Genomic DNA, 16,309 nt, shown 5'->3' on the forward strand with positions numbered 1-16,309 from the left:
TCTTAGCATGGCATACACATCTTTTCTCTGCTTTGGATCCTCTTTTCATCCTTTGTCCTATGTCTTACCATGCTCCTTCTTTCATCTGGCACTCCAGCAATATGGTCCCCAATTTCCAGCAAACAATCTGTTTCATTTGGTCATAACTTTATCCATATTCCTCCTTCTGCCTTCAATGCCTCAAGTCAATTCTACCATCTGTCTTCCACATTCTTCAGGACCTAGCTCAGCCTTCTGATTAATCTTTCCTTCTTCACTTATGGTTTTGGCTTGTATCTACTGCCATTATTCTATTGTGAATACTTATCACACTGTATTATGATATTTAAGGAGGGCCCTCCTCTCCAACTACATTATGAACTCCTTAAGGGACACTTCATGTATAATTAATCTTTGTATTCTTGTGTATGGCACAATTAATTTATTCATTCAACAGTATTGATTGTGTAGTTCCCTTCACGTGCAGTCTATCCAAATCCCTACCCTTATGGAACTTACTATTCAATGAGAACAATAGATAATAGATAAGAAAACAAATTTTTTAAATTGCATATTATGCATAGCGATAAGTACTGCAAGGAAAATAAAGTGAGATAGAGGAATGAAGGGTTGAGGAAGGGTAGGTTGGGAGGATGTTTATTTTAGAGGGTGATCAAAAAGGTCCCTACAGGGAGATGATCTATGAGCAGAGACTTGAATAGAAAGGAGAAAAGCCACACAAAGTTCTGGGGAGAGCATTTCTGGCAGGGGAAATACCAAGTACAAAGGACTTGGGACAGGAGAAAACTTGGTCAGTGTGTTTAGAGAGCAGAGAGAAAGGGGGAGAGAGAAAGGAAAAAAAAAAAAAAATGAGGGTATGGAGGCAGACCAGATGGTAGAAAAGCCTGTGGGGAAGGCAAGGGCTTTGGCTTTCATCCTGAGTGCAGTGGAAAGCCATTAGGAGAGTTTGAGCTGAGTCTGACTGACTTTTAATACAGTTCACTCTGGCCTCCCTGGAGACAATTAACTGGCTGGGAAGGGAGGGAGAAGGCTGAAGCAGCAAGAGGACTTAGGAAAGAACTGTAATGAAGCAAAAAAAATAGGACTAGGGCAATAAGTGACAGATTTCCTCCAAAATCGGTGTTGAAATCTATGGGGTTTGCTGATATGGGAAATGAGTGAAAGACAATTTTGGCTTGCACGGCTGGCAAGTAAACACTTGGATACAGGATTCTAAAGTTTTGAGGAGATATCAGGGCTGGAGATTGAGATTTGGGAACCAGCAGCATATAGAGTGTATTTAAAGCCAGGGATCTAGCTGGGTTAATTTAAGGAAGAATATGCAGATAAGAGAAGGGAAAGGTCCAAGGACACGCCCGGGAACAAAAGGTCACTAATGTAGATGTCGGGGTGATGGATGCAGCAAACCACCATGGCACATGTATACCTAGTAACAAACCTGCACGTTCTGCATATGTACCCTAGAACTTAAAGTATAACAATAATAATAAATAAAATTTTAAAAAGATCATTTTTAAAAGGCCCACGGAAGAAAGAGAAACAAAATGCAGATGCTCATTTCCTGGAAGGCAAGTGACATCAAGAAGCAGGGCCTATTCAACTGTGTGAAATGCTTCCATTATCTGTGAGTTGGATATTACCTTAGATTTTCTTCTCTTTTTCGCCCATCCTGGAGCTGGTCCGCATTATGATTTGTAAAACTTCTATCACTCGTTAATAAAGCAGCAATTTTAAATTAGAACCAGTAAGATTACTATAATGTGATTTGTCAGTGCAAGACTCAAGAGGCACAACTAGTTTTTCCTCTGAGATAAATGTTCTTGTATATGGGCCACAGAGGCTCTCTCCATGCAATCACAACAAATTGAAAAGTTAAATAATTGTTCAGTTAATATGATCCATCTGAAGAAATAGTCCAGATGATTCAGGAAATAATGTGCTCCCCATTAATAACAGGGCATTTTGCTTGTAATTACTCAGGCAGTTGTCTCATTTGTAACGTTTGAACATGAAATTATTATGCATTGACCCCTAAGAGATTTGCTGTCCAAATGCCAAATATCAAGATTCACTTAGGAGTTTTTCCTGCTTTCGATGTTCCTCTTTGCTTTGGGATCATGGAGCAATATGGTCCTTACTCTGTTCCCTCTTTCTTTAGAGATAATGTAAGCACCCAACGGGTTCACCTTGCAATAGAGAAAGAGTAATTCACAGAGTCGGCTGTGCTGAAGACCAGAGTTTTATTGTTACTCAAATCAGTCTCCCCAGGTCAGAGTTTTTAAGGATAATTTGGTGAGTGGGGAAGCCCAGTGTGTAGGAATCCTGATTGATTGGGTTGGAGATGAAATCATAGGGAATTGAAACTGTCCTCTTGCACTGAGTTAGTTCCTGGGTGGGGGGTGGGGGTCACAAGATCAGATGAGCCAGTTTATTGATATGGGTGTTGACAGATGTTCCATCAAGTGCAGGGTCTGCAAAATATCTCAAGCACCGATCTTAGTAGCAGTTTAGGGAGAGTCAGCTGCATGACTTGTAGCCTGCAGCTGTATAACTCCTAAACCATAATTTCTAATCTTGTGGCTAATTTGTTAGTCCTGCAAAGGCATTGTCCCCAGGCAAGAAGGAAGTTTATGGACGAGTACTGTGGCTCACACCTGTAATCCCAGCACTTTGGGAGGCCGAGGCGGGTGGATCACAAGGTCGGGAGATTGAGACCATCCTGGCCAACACAGTGAAACCCCATCTCTACTAAAATACAAAAAATGAGTGGAGTGTGGTGGCGCGTGCCTGTATTCCCAGCTATTCAGGAGGCTGAAGCAGGGGAATCTCTGGAAACCAGGAGGCTGAAGTTGCAGTGAGCCAACATAGCGTCACTGCACTCCAGCCTATTGACAGAGTAAGACTGACCCCATCTCAAAAAAAAAAAGAAGAAGGTTTGTTTTGGAAAAAAGCTATTATCATTTTTGTTTTAAACAATATACTATAAACTATGTTCCTCCCAAAGTTAGTTCAGCCTATACTTAGGAATGAACAGTGACAGTCTGGAGGTTAGAAGCAAGATGGAGTTGGTTAGGTCTCCCCAGTTATACTTTTGCAATGGTGATTTCAAAAACTCTACCCAGGATATTTGGTCCTCTTTCAATCGCTCAGTGAATTGGATTCATTTCATGAATCTCTTAACTCATTCAAATGTTTTTTTTCCTTTTCTTCCTTTTTTTTTTGAGATGGAGTCACTCTACTCTGTCACCCAGGGTAGAGTACAGTGACACGATCTCAACTCACTGCAACTTCTGTCTCCCAGGTTCAAGCAATTCTCCTGCCTCAGCCTCCTGAGTAGCTAGGAGTACAGGCATGGTCTACCATGCCCAGCTGATTTTTTTATATTTTTAATAGAGACAGGGTTTTGCCATGTTGCCCAGGCTGCTCTTGAACTCCTGGCCTCATGTGATCTGCCTGCTGCAGCCTCCCCAAAGTGACGGGATTATAGATGTGAGCCACCACACCCAGCTATTCAAAAGCTTTTCTACCTGAATAGATTCAGAGAAGAAATTTTCACATTTCAAATGGTTTCAGGACAAATTAAATTCATTATTGAAGTTGAAAATTAGTCATGTCCCTGAGATGATGGTCAGCACCATGATGAATAGATGTGAATTTCACAATTCATGAAATCCTTTTGTGAGAGGTCAGACTTCAGATTGCATCTCTTTCTACATTCTATTGAAGCAAGTGCCCACTGGCCAGTTCACTGACTATGTAATTTTCTGATTGCTCCCTGAGAGAAGCATAATATCTACCACCTGCACATAATCTACTATTCTTAAATCTCTAGAAACATCCATGCCATTAAAAATTCCAAACAAATATTATTTCTTTTTTATTTTTCACAAATTAGCACCTGACCTGAGCAAACAAACATTATTTCGATGCAAAAAATTGCAGCTAATTTCTTAGCTGGAGAAAATCACAGGTTATTACAATTTAATTTTTAAATGGTTACACAGTTTTCAAGTTAGAACTTAACATTTTTTTTCTAAGTTATGTGCTTTTCATTCTGCTGTTTAAAAAAAAATTAATGTGTTTTCTTTCCTGATATGTAAGTATCTATATATTCTCCTGGACAGTTTGGGATAAAGCAGTATTTCCTCTTGTGTAGCGGAATTAAGGAAGCTATATATGTATGTGTGTACATATATTTATTTATTTATATATATTTTATATATATGAAGGTATTTATTATCTATTTATATATGTAATTTACATATTATATTTAGCAAAGACTAAATGTAAATTACATTTTATATATTTATTTAAGAATATGAACTTTTTTTTTTGAGAAAGATTCTCGCTCTGTTACCCTGGCTGGAGTGGTGCAATCTTGGCCCACCGCAACCTCTGCCTCCCAGGTTCAGGTGATGCTCCTGCCTCAGCCTCCTCAGTAGCTGGGATTACAGGCACCCACCACCACACCTGGCTAATTTTTGTATTTTCAGCAGAGATGGGGTTTCGTCATGTTGGGCAGGCTGGTCTCAAACTCCTGACCTCAGGTGATTTGCCCTCCTTGACCTCCCGAAGTGCTAGGATTATAGGTGTGAGCCACCACACCTGGCCTAAAAATCTGAACCTTAATTAGCATTCATCTCTGTAATTCTTTCAGAGTTATGTAAGGGATGTGTATTTGTGAAGATGTTGAAAGTTTGACCAAGAATCTATTTCTTCCTGATAGTGAGGAAGAGCTGCTTTGTAATTTTCTGAATCAATGTGCTTTGGAGATATTCACTATTTATAAAATATTGGGTTTATACCTGGTTGCATTGCAGAAAAACTACTGTAGGAGAGGGGAAATGCCTATAGTTAATGATTACATGATCCCTGTGTCAAAATGAAATATTAATAATCAAAAGGATCAGGCTGGGTGAGGTGGCTCATGCCTATAATCCCAGCACTTTGGGAGGCCGAGGTGGGCAGATCATGAGGTGAGGAGATTGAGACCATCCTGGCCAACAAGGCGAAATCCCATCTCTACTAAAAAGAAAATACAAAAATTAGCTGGGCGCAGTGGCAGGCACCTGTAATCCCAGCTGAGTACTCAGAAGGCTGAGGCAGGAGAATAGCTTGAATCAGGGAGTTGGAGGTTACAGTGAGCCAGGATCTCGCCACTTCACTTCAGTCTGGGGACAGAGCGAGACTCTGTCTCAAAAAAAAAAAAAAACTTAAAAATTAGATAAATAAAAAGGATCAGAATCTAGTTTTGAAGAGCTTATTCAAGTGAAAACATGGGAATGGCCAATCCGGGAGATGGAGACTCGAGAAAAATGGGGTAAGCATTCCAAAGTTAAAAGTTAAGCCCTTGCTTCTATAGGCACAAAGTAAAGAAATTTGACAGGATTTCAGCATTTGCTATACAAGGCTGGTTTATGAGTTATAACAACATAATTAGATACAGTTTGGTTTTTTTTTTTTTTCTATGCAGCTCATTTTCTTCTCTTTATAGCTGGTTTTCATTTTTCTTTCCAATTTAAAAGAGTATATTTAACATTCCATCTTAAGGCAAGGTGACGAGCATGGGGTCCTTGTGTGCGAAGAGTAAGAAGGAAGTTAGTCTATAATGAAGATCAACAGAGAAGAGGGAAGGAGTCCTCTCCGGTGCTCTTTAGTAATTTTCAGCATTTTATAAAACAATGTTGGTAAGGAAGAAGGCTAATCTATAGTCAAAGAAACAAGAGTTATAGCTGCCTTGGTTACTGCTGCCTCTCAAGTGACCTCCCCCCTCCAACAATCATTGTCCTTTAAGACTCAAAATAATCTAGAGTTCCAATAGCTTAGGTTTTGAATTACTTATTTTCACACCTGTTACAAGAACTAGCTGTATTCTCAAGTTGTATTTTGCAGTTTAAGTATGTGTTATAAAATTGAGTGATGGAAATATGTCAAAACAATTGTAATAGCTTTTAAAATTAGCTACACAAAAAGATTTATTATATTTTATTAAAGCAAATACTAAATTAAATTGTAAGAATAAAAACAACATGTTTTTCAGTTTTACACCCACCTAAATACATCTGTTTCATCTTTTCTAGGCTTTGCTAGAGGTGGTTAATGACCTCTTTGAAGAACAGACTGACCTGGAGAAAATTGTCAAGAAAATAATGCATCGGGCCCAAACTCTGCTGAAATGTGAACGCTGTTCCGTTTTACTCCTAGAGGACATCGAATCACCAGTAAGTTACTTTTTATCTTTTTAAGTTGAAGACTATGTGAGTGGAATACAGTTGAGTTTATTTATAATTAAGCTTGTGAAATTGTGACTTGAATCACTCTCTTCATGACTCTTCTAACCATGAGGCAAGTTTTCATAAAACTTTTTATTTCTTTTATGTGTATTTCATTCTCATTTTGCAGTCAACTTACAAACATAGACTTTTAAGCTAACAGGGACTTTAGAGATGTATCCCAGCCCTTTGTAATTACAGATGAAGGAACCAAGGGGTTTAGTGGTTCGCCCAACCTCACACAGCTCTGTTAGAAGATAAACTCAACTGTCTGTCTCACATTTTATTTACCTATGAAGGGGAAGGCCCTCAGCATTTTGTCGGGTGGATTTCAGCCCAGACAATGATCCATGGCCTTCTTAAGGTGAGGAGGAAGCAAGCAAATGAGTGGAGATTCAGTGCGCTTAGCTCTTGGAGCCCAAACTGGAATCAAGCCAAATGGAGTGGCCAGCTGTAGCTGGGCTGTTCTTTGCAGCAGGTTTGTCCTGCAGAGGCTTCCAAGATCTTTCACAGCTGCTGTGGACTTGTGAATTTTGGCACAGAGTAGCCTTACCAGGTGAAGGAGGCTGCTGTCCACTTCCCTGCAGGGGTTCCTGCCACTCCAGAGGGAAGCATCTCGTCCAGGGCCTCAGGGCTGCCTCACCGTGGCAATTTGTGGCCAGCTTTCTGGTTTTGTTAAGCCCTTTGGCTTTCAGGGGGAAATCTGCTGGGTAGATAAGCAACACTACTGAAATAATTATCATCAATCTAAATTCTTGAAAGTTAAATGTCTAAACCCTTGGCGCAATTTAATGTCTTTGCTGAGAATTCTCTTCAAACATCAGGAATTGTCTAGCAATTAAAAGCTGCTTTAATACCTGACAGAATGTTATTTTGCCACACTTTACTTACAAGAGATTATTGTCTTTGCCTTTAGGTTTGTTTTCCTCAAAGAATAAGAACCTTGGGGTAAATTTTGGAGATTTAATTATAAGTATTATAAGACTCACAACATTAAATTTTGAAAAAAATCTATGTCTAAAATGTTTAGGAGTGTTTCCTCAGATTTTAGCAGAGATTGGGGTTATTCTGTTTCAGTCAGTGTGGTTTACACTAACAATAGCCTGGAAAGTACCCTGTGATTGTATAAATCTCAGGTGAACCTTGGGAGAACACGCACACACACACCCCAATAGCCCATACTTATGGAGTGCTTCCAGAAACTTTCGGAAACATTTGCATTCTTTCAATCCTTACCTACGAGGTAGGTGTTATTATCATCCTATAATAATTTTATAAATAAGGAAATAAGGTTCAGAAAGTTGAGTGACTTGCCAGTCACCTCCACTGCCTGACTCTAAAGCCCCTTAAAGGAATGGGAAGTGGTAGGGGTGCTCATTGGTACCTGGCAGGTTTCAGGGGCACAGAGAAGCCCTAATTAAACAAAGGCAGAAAGGGGCAACTGTTGGGGCTTTGGCTGCCAGGATTACCTGAGTCACCCCAAGGTCCCTGTGGGAGCAAGTGGCTGGGTATGAGGGTCTGGGGTAGGCAGGCTGGAATCTGGACACAGACAAATTCATTGTTTGCTGGCTCACTTGTAAACAGACATGAAAGCAACTTAAACCAGCTAAGGTGGTCATTCTTGCTAATCTAAGTTGAATTAGTTTTTATGGTGTGATCTAACTCTTTAGTAAATGACCAAAAAAATACAGATAATGGAAGTTGATATTGGATGTGGGGGCAGAGCTGGAGGGAACAGTAGAAACAGCAATATCTTCATGATATAAAGTAGGGAGATGAATGATCAAAAAACATCATCTAGATAGAGTAGATGGTACAAATGATAACAGTGCTGGCTGGTATTCTACTGAAAGTACAAAAGGCCTCTTTGCTATCACTGCTGAACATTCTAAGACTATAATGTTGGGACTGAAAATCCTGGACCACTCCTCATCAATTCTTTCTCCTCTCTCTCTCTCCTTTTTTTTTTTTTTTTTTTTTTTTTTTTTTTTTTTTTGAGATGGAGTTTTGCTCTTATCGCCCAGGCTAGAATTTAATAGTGTGATCTCGGCTCATTGCAACCTCCGCCTCCTGAGTTCGAGCGATTCTCCTGCCTCAGCCTCTTGAGTAGCTGGGATGACAGGCATGTGCCACCACTCCTGGCTAATTTTTTGTATTTTTAGTAGGGACAGGGTTTTGCCATGTTTCTTAGACTGGTCTTGGACTCCTGACCTCAGGTGATCCATTCGCTTCAGCCTCCCAGAGTACTGGGATTACAGGCAGGAGCCACCGCACCGACCCATTTCTTCTGTTTTTTTACCCATCCCCCTCCAAAGTGATATTGATGGAAAAACAAAATTCTGTAGAATATTTTATTTTTGTATTGTTTTGGTTTTCTGATTTTTAAAAATTCGATTCTACATTTTAATTGCTAATTTTATGTATTTATGGTATACAGTGTGAAGTTTTGATACATGTACCTATTGTGGATAATTAAATCAAACTAATTAACATATGCATCCCCTCACATACTTATTTTTTGTGGGGAGGACATTTGAACTTTACTCTTAGCAATTCTGAAATACACATTATTACTAACTGTAGTCACCATGCTGTGCAATAGATCTCAAAAATATATTCTTTCTGTCTAATGAAATTTGGATGCTGTGACCAACAACTCTCCACTCACTTTTAATTTTAGCCTCTGGCAACCACCATTCTATTTTCTGCATTTATGAGTTCAACTTTTTTCAATTCTACAAATAAGTGAGATCATGCAATATTTGTCTTTCTGTACCTGGTTTATTTCACTTAACACAACTTCCTTCAAGCTAATTCATATTGTTCAAAATTACACAATTTTATTCTTTTTAAAGGCAGAATAGTATTTTTAATGGATAATTGTTTCTATTACCTTGTGTATTTTACAGACTTATTATTGAAAGTTTCCTCTGTCATCAAGTCCCTCAAATGCCTCCAAAAAAGCATCTCTTCAAATATGAAACTCACTCCTTTTTTAAATTATTGTTGAACTTTGTGTTTTTTTTGTTTTTATTTTTTATTATACTCTAAGTTCTGGAGCACATGTGCAGAACGTGCAGGTTTGTTACATGGGTATACATATGCCAGGGTGGTTTCCTGCACCCATCAATCCGTCATCTAGATTAGGTATTTCTCCTAATGCTTTCCATCCCCTAGGCCTTCACCTTCCAACAGGCCCTGGTGTGTGATGTTCCCCTCCCTGCATCAATATGTTCTCACTGTTCAGCTCCCACTTATGAATGAGAACATGTGGTATTTGGTTTTCTGTACTTGTGTTAGTTTGCTGAGAATAATGGTTTCCAGCTTCATCCCTGTCCCTGCAAAACACGTGAACTCGTCCTTTTTTACGGCTGCATACTATTCCATGGTGCACATGTGCCACGTTTTCTTTATCCAGTCTATCACTGATGGGCATTTGGGTTGGTTCCAAGTCTTTGTTATTGTGAACAGTGCCACAATAAACATGTGTGCATGTGTCTTTATAGCAGAATGATTTATAATCCTTTGGGTATATACCCAGTAATGGGATTGCTGGGTCAAATGGTATTTCTGGTTCTAGATCATTGAGGAATCGCCACACGGTCTTCCACAATGGTTGAACTAATTTACACTCCCACCAACAGTGTAAAAGCATTGCTATTTCTCCACATCCTCTCCAGCATCTGTTGACTCCTGACTTCTTAATGATTGCCATTCTAACTGGCATGAGATAAGTCATAGTGGTTTTGATTTCTCTAATGACCAGTAATGATGAGCTTTTTTTCATCTCTTTTGGCTGCATTAATGTCTTCTTTTGAGAAGTATCTGTTCACATACTTTACCCACTATTTGATGGGTTTGTTTGTTCTTGTAAATTTGTTTAAGTTCTTTGTAGATTCTGGATATTAGCCCTTGGGCAGTTGGATAAATTGCAAAAATTTTCTCTCATTCTGCAGAGTGCCTGTTCACTCTGATGATAGTTGTTGTTGTTGTTGTTTTTAGTCCCCTCCACCCGCTGCTGTGCAGAAGCTCTTTAGTTTAATTAGGTCCCATTTATCAATATTAGCTTTTGTTGCTATTGCTTTTGATGCCTTAGTCATGAAGCCTTTGCCCATGTGTGGCCTCGATCACATTGGGGTCACCACCTGGGGAAGTCTGACCTGCAGACCCTGGCTACACAACGGATGAATGAATGCACTCTCACACCATTACAGTGTTTCAAGTGGGCTAGGGGTGGCCGTTGGCTGCTTTCAGAGGGTGAAATGCAACCAATCGACCCGGACCCTCTGACCATCACACATTTATTCCCGCAAGATGTTACAATAGAGATTCTAAGTTAACACACTTGTGGATAATTAACATGGTTAAGAGAATGGTTTTACGACTGGTAAAAGCTTTAGGTTCTGGGGCCCAGAGTAAATACTATTAACAGGTAATTTCCCCTTTGATCTTCTCTGGAGAGACCACCCAGCACAAAATTAACATGAGTAAACAGAGTGGAGACAAATGAGTGTGGGGTAAGGCCTTTTTGATTGGCTCTCAATCCGTAACTTAACATGATGGACCGGCTACCTTCAGCCTGTCCCAATAAAACCTTTCAGCCTTCCAAAGATTTGAGACTAAAATCTGTAACTTTCTCTACGTATTTTCTGTAATATTTTGCCAACCACCTCGAGTGAATAGCAACATTTCCTCCTTATTCTTTTGTTACTAAAATTAGGCCCTGTTGTTTGCTGGCCACTGATGCGGTTAGCTGTGGATCTGTCAGGTGAGGCAGTCCTTGCTTTTATTCTGGGTTTGCATCCTAGGGTTAACAAATAACATAAGACAATTATGAAAACAATTAATAACAGTTTTTTCCATTTAAAGTGTGACTCCTAGGAATGGGGGTTTAACCAGAAGAACTGACCTTGCACACCTTTCCATCATTTTTGGCCAGATTATCTACAAAAGCAGCTGTTTGTACTGCCTCAATAATAGATGCCACTGCAATGCTGGCTGTAGCCAGGATGATTATGGCTGAGACTATAAAAGCTGTAAGTGTAACTATGAATTTTTTGTATCTGACCTGTAGTGTTACTTGGCATTTCAGTTTACTGTATGCCATTAATGAGGAGCTTTACTGGGGGTATGTAAATTTCTTTTAGTTAAGCAGTAGTTGTTAGAAGTTGTGAAGGGTGTGTTAGTTTAATCAGGGCAGAAAAAGTAGATTGGAAGATAGGCTTGATAGAATGTAGCAAGTACAGGTTGCAGGCAAAGTAAAAGAATAAAAAATAAATCCTAAGTAGGATTCCCTTAGCCTTTTGCGTTGTCCTCTTCAGCATCCTTCAGGTGAGGTCCCGGGCTTGTGTCCCGGGTTTGAAAAAGCTGCATCATTTTGCAGGGTCTCTTTTAGGCTGGCTTGAATTTTTTCTCCTTCCCATCCTTTGATGAGGACGCAGTCTTTTGGCTGGTGCTGATGTACTGGAAATTCTAGTGATTGTGCCTGTGCTAAAAGACTTTTTATAATCTTCGTAAAAGAGCAGGTTAGTGCCTTAAGAAAAACTTGTTGCCAGTTTACAGAAAAACTACATGGTCCATCTTCAACTTTTAACCAATATGTTTACACACAGAATCACACAGAATTTCTTTTACAATTAATGTTTTAAATCTCGCTTAAACTTTCAAAACAAAATTTATACAACTTGCTTTCATACATTTCCTTCTATAACACTTTTCACGGCTTTCACAGACTAACATGACTTAACTTTGTTTTATGACCTTCCTTACTAACAGCACATTCTTGTAACTTCGTTAGTATTTCTTTCCTTACTTCTTACTTTATCACTCTCTAATCTCTGTCTTTTCTAGTCTTTCTTTTTCCCTTTGACTTCCTTACCTCTTTCTCTTTCTTTCTTACTGATTCTTTCTTTTTATTTCTTTCTCTGATGTTTCTGTTTCTGTTTGTTTTGGTCAAGCAGTGATGTTATCACTTGTAAGTCGGCTAGCCAGTGAGCTGTGGTCTCAAGATTAGACTTAATTAAATCTGTTTCAAGATTTTGTAACAAATAAACTGAGTAAGCCCCGTCATTTACTATATTTATGAGCTGGGTGGAAAAAGTTTTTAATGCCAGAATTAGAGCTCCAATCTCAGCTCTCTGACTCCTAGTGAACTTAGATTATGTGATTGAATGATGGGGTTTCTACTGAAGCTTTTCTTTGTTACCTAACCTATTAGTAAATAGTGATAAAGCATTAGGTATGGAGGAATGCAATATTGGTTTAAATTGCTTTCTTCTTAAAGGAATCTTGATATTAGTATTATAACTTAGCCATTGACTGCATTAATCATTAAGATGGCAAGTTGAAATTGGCAACATGAAGTTTTAAGAGGAAATTTGAAAATACTTCTAGAAGCAGAGACTCAAATAACATACTTTAACCATGTACTTAAAGCCACAGGTAGAATAGCTTAAATTTTGCAAGTTTTTAGGCTAAGTTCATGGACTTTAAACTAGCAAACTGTTCTGAAAACGGTTACTTACTAGCTGAGCAAAGACTATTTCTAATCAATCTTTCATGCATATGTTTTCACCATTCTTAGATACAAATTTCTTCAGTTTTTGAAAAATGGGCACAACATTTTTACTTTTTAATTTAACCAATATTAATTAATTTGGCTTAAAGTCTTTCTTTAAAGGATAATGTGTGGTTATACCTGCTTAGTTTTTAATTGCTCTTTAATTCATGGGCCTGCTTTTATACCTGATTGAAATTTATTATCTAAATTTACAAAATCAAAGGTAAATAAGGCAAAATTATGATTCATATAAATATAAATTAAATGCAAGTTGAAGATTTAAAAAACTGATTAATGTATGAGGGAGCCAATATGATATTAAAACCAGTCCAAAGAGCACTTGGGAAGTTAGGTATTTATGGGCAATGTTAGGATACAATTTCAAGGTTAAAAACAATACTGGTTAAAGACAAAACTAAGCTATAAACTATAACCTTCAAGATTATCTTTTCTATTGGGGAGAAATTACTTGCATCTCTACCAGGAAAAGGTACGCGTTATCATGTAATTGCACCAAATCTGGAGTCTTTTATCTGTATTAACCAATGAGAGGAAGGAACTATATACATTTCTTAGATCAGAAATTGGCAGTTTTTTCTGTAAATGCCCAGGCAGTAGATATTTTAGGGTTTAGTCTCTATTGCAGCTACTCAACTTTGCCTATTATAATACAAAAGCAGTCATAGACAATATATATAAAGAATGAGCATGGCTGTGTTACAATAAAACTTTATTTACAAAAATAGGTGGTAAGTCAGATTTGACTAGCAGACAAGGGTTTACAGATCACTGTTCTAGATAATCCTTTGCCTTCTTACAGCATCGAAAAATGAGTACCTAGCTTTTTGGTTTATTTCTGTAATGTCAATGTAAACTTCAGATGAATAAAAGATTTAATGTTAAAAATTCAAATGCAGAAATAACGGTGAATATGGTTTTATTCATTGGGTAGATAAAGGCTGTCTAGAACAATCATTCAATTCTGATAAGAATAAATAATTTTAAACAGCTCTATGATTTTTCAGCCATCAGATTGGTAAAGCTTGAAAATAATTATTATCACCAGCATGAGTATGGGCATTAGAAAATTGACGTTTTCATTACTGATGATGGGAACTTAAGTTGGGATAACTTTTATGGACATCAGTTTGGCAAAATACATTTTAATTTGAAAAAGGAATAACCTTTGCACCCAGCATCTCCTCCTCTTAAAATTTAGAATAATGAAATGGATGGAGAAGAGAGCAAAATGAGTATATAAGAATACTTGTTGCATTCCTATAATAGTGAAAATGTAAATAATTCAAATATTTATAGAAGTTTATGTAACAAAATTCTACATAGTGTTTTAAAACAGTGGTATATATCTATATAGGAACAATGTCTTCAATATAAATTTAGGTCAATAATAAAGGGGAGAAACAACATACATAAAAAGAAGCTGTTTTTATCAAAACATGGGTACATAAATGAGATTACATTTTCACAACTATTAAGTTGATGGAGCTTTAAATTTTCTCCCTTCAAGTCATATTTTCTTGTATCTTCTCTTACAAGAGGGGTCATGAGTTTATCATCTCATGGAAGGAAAGGGAAGGTAGTCAATCTCTTAAGAAGAGAAGAAACTTAAAAGTCAAGGTTTGTTCTCTTGTTAAGAGGTTGTCAGGAGAGTTGTCATAGGGTGTCAGGAGAGAGGATTTGCTAAATGGATTTATCTTATCTTTTAGCAGTTAAAAACCAACCTGAAAACACCAGAACAAGACATGCAAACTCCATAATCCACAAAAGAAGTACTCATAACTCTATGCCACAAGTCATCACTCCCCTTCCACCCCGTATAAGGTTGGGAGGGCTGCTAAATTCAGTAGAAATTAGATAAGTTGTGGAATTAAATAAAAGGCTGAGTGAGGTTACTTGCCTTCAGCCATATTGGGCAGATACAATGTTCACCAAAATAAGTCATGTGTACTTGCTTGAAACAGTAAGAGCAGGTGCCTGGGCAGGCTCAGGGATGTTTCTTGAGGCCTTCCTGCTGCCATAGATTGGCAGAAGGGGTAGCCAGGGTAAGTGGAACAAAGAAAGTTGCAGACAAGTCATCCTGGAAACAAAGCTATTGATGTATCAGGATAAATGAGAATATGAGTCACAAGTCACCCACAACTGCTTATCTTGGCCAGCTGAAAAGATTTATAGGCTAATTCATTACACAAAAACATCTACTTCATATTGGTCTTTACAGTAAGCATAGGAGACTCTCACTAGGCTGAAGCTGGAATAGCTGCTCAGAGCAGAATGTTGGTGAGAAAACGCTCAAAGACAGTAGACTGAAATTCAAGTGCAGCCACCCTAAATTATTCCCCTGACTTCACCCTCCCCCTCCATTATTCATTTAAACATTAACACATAACAAAGAGCCACCAGCATGGGGCTCATGCCAAGATACTATTTTTTTAAAAAGTAGAAAGGTATGTGAAAACAAAATCGAAGTGAAAAACACGCACCAGAAAAAATGCTAAAAGTTTTCCATGAAATGAAATTGAAAATAAGATCTTTCAGAAAAAACAAAGTTGTTCAAGAAAGAGTTACAAGGGCTTAAAGAATAAATGATAAGCAGTATAGAAGATAAGAAACTGGGTTGGTAGAGCTTGGAAAAAAGTAGAAGAAAATTATGTAGCTGTGTAGAAAAGAATACTACATTAAAAACATAAAATACTTTTAGGGACACAAAGAATAAAATGGAAAATAATAAAGCATTAAAAAAAGAGAATGATAAAAATGGAATTAGAATAACAGAGGTCCAAACTAAGGATAATTGGCAATTCTAAAGAGAACATGGCAAATGGAACAAGAAAAAAAAAAAAAAAAACATTTGAAATTATAACACTAGGACATTTTACTGAAATAAAGGCAAACTTGGATTTACAGACTGAAGGAACACACCGTTTCAGGCAAAAGTGATACCTACTTCTTAGCACTGAACTCATTTGGTGTTAATAGACTTCAAAGATATTGAAAAAATACATATGGGCATTTACAAAAAAAATCAAAGCATCTGTTGCAGGAAAATTCATTCTGATGTTAGACTTCCTAGTTGCAGTCTCTGTGCTAGAGGACAATGGGCAATATGTACCAAGTCCTCAGGGAAAGAAAATGTGACCCTATAATTTTAAATCCAAAATTTAAAGCCAAACTCAGACAACTGCATGAGTTGCAGAGAGATATTTTCAAATATGCAAAGAAGAGCACTAAATGTAGTTCTAATAAGCCCTTTCTGAAAAAATATAAGAGTTTGAAATCTAGCCAAGAAGGTGATGAGTGGGGAAGTTGCAGTAAGACAGGTATTGAGTGTTGAACATATTTAAATATCAAACTGAGGCCAAAAAACAGTAGAGCATATGCTTGTAGATACAAATGTAAACCTTAGAACAATGGTGGTGGTTCCCCATGTTCTCCAAGTTCCATAGGTGCAACAGGTGGG

At 37.8% G+C, this 16,309-nt stretch overlaps 1 protein-coding gene across 1 annotated transcript in view; it reads left to right on the forward strand.

Moving 5' to 3' along the window:
• The window catches only part of PDE11A (phosphodiesterase 11A), a 409,487-nt gene that overhangs the window by 130,700 nt on the left and 262,478 nt on the right, over positions 1 to 16,309 (forward strand). Inside the window, exon 4 of the mRNA XM_002749280.6 lies at positions 6,081 to 6,221. Within this exon, the coding sequence (XP_002749326.3) occupies positions 6,081 to 6,221 (141 nt within the window). The remainder of the gene's footprint in view (positions 1 to 6,080; positions 6,222 to 16,309) is intronic.

The sequence above is a fragment of the Callithrix jacchus genome, chromosome 6, assembly GCF_049354715.1.
Source record: "Callithrix jacchus isolate 240 chromosome 6, calJac240_pri, whole genome shotgun sequence".
Classification (NCBI taxonomy): Eukaryota; Metazoa; Chordata; class Mammalia; order Primates; family Cebidae; genus Callithrix; species Callithrix jacchus.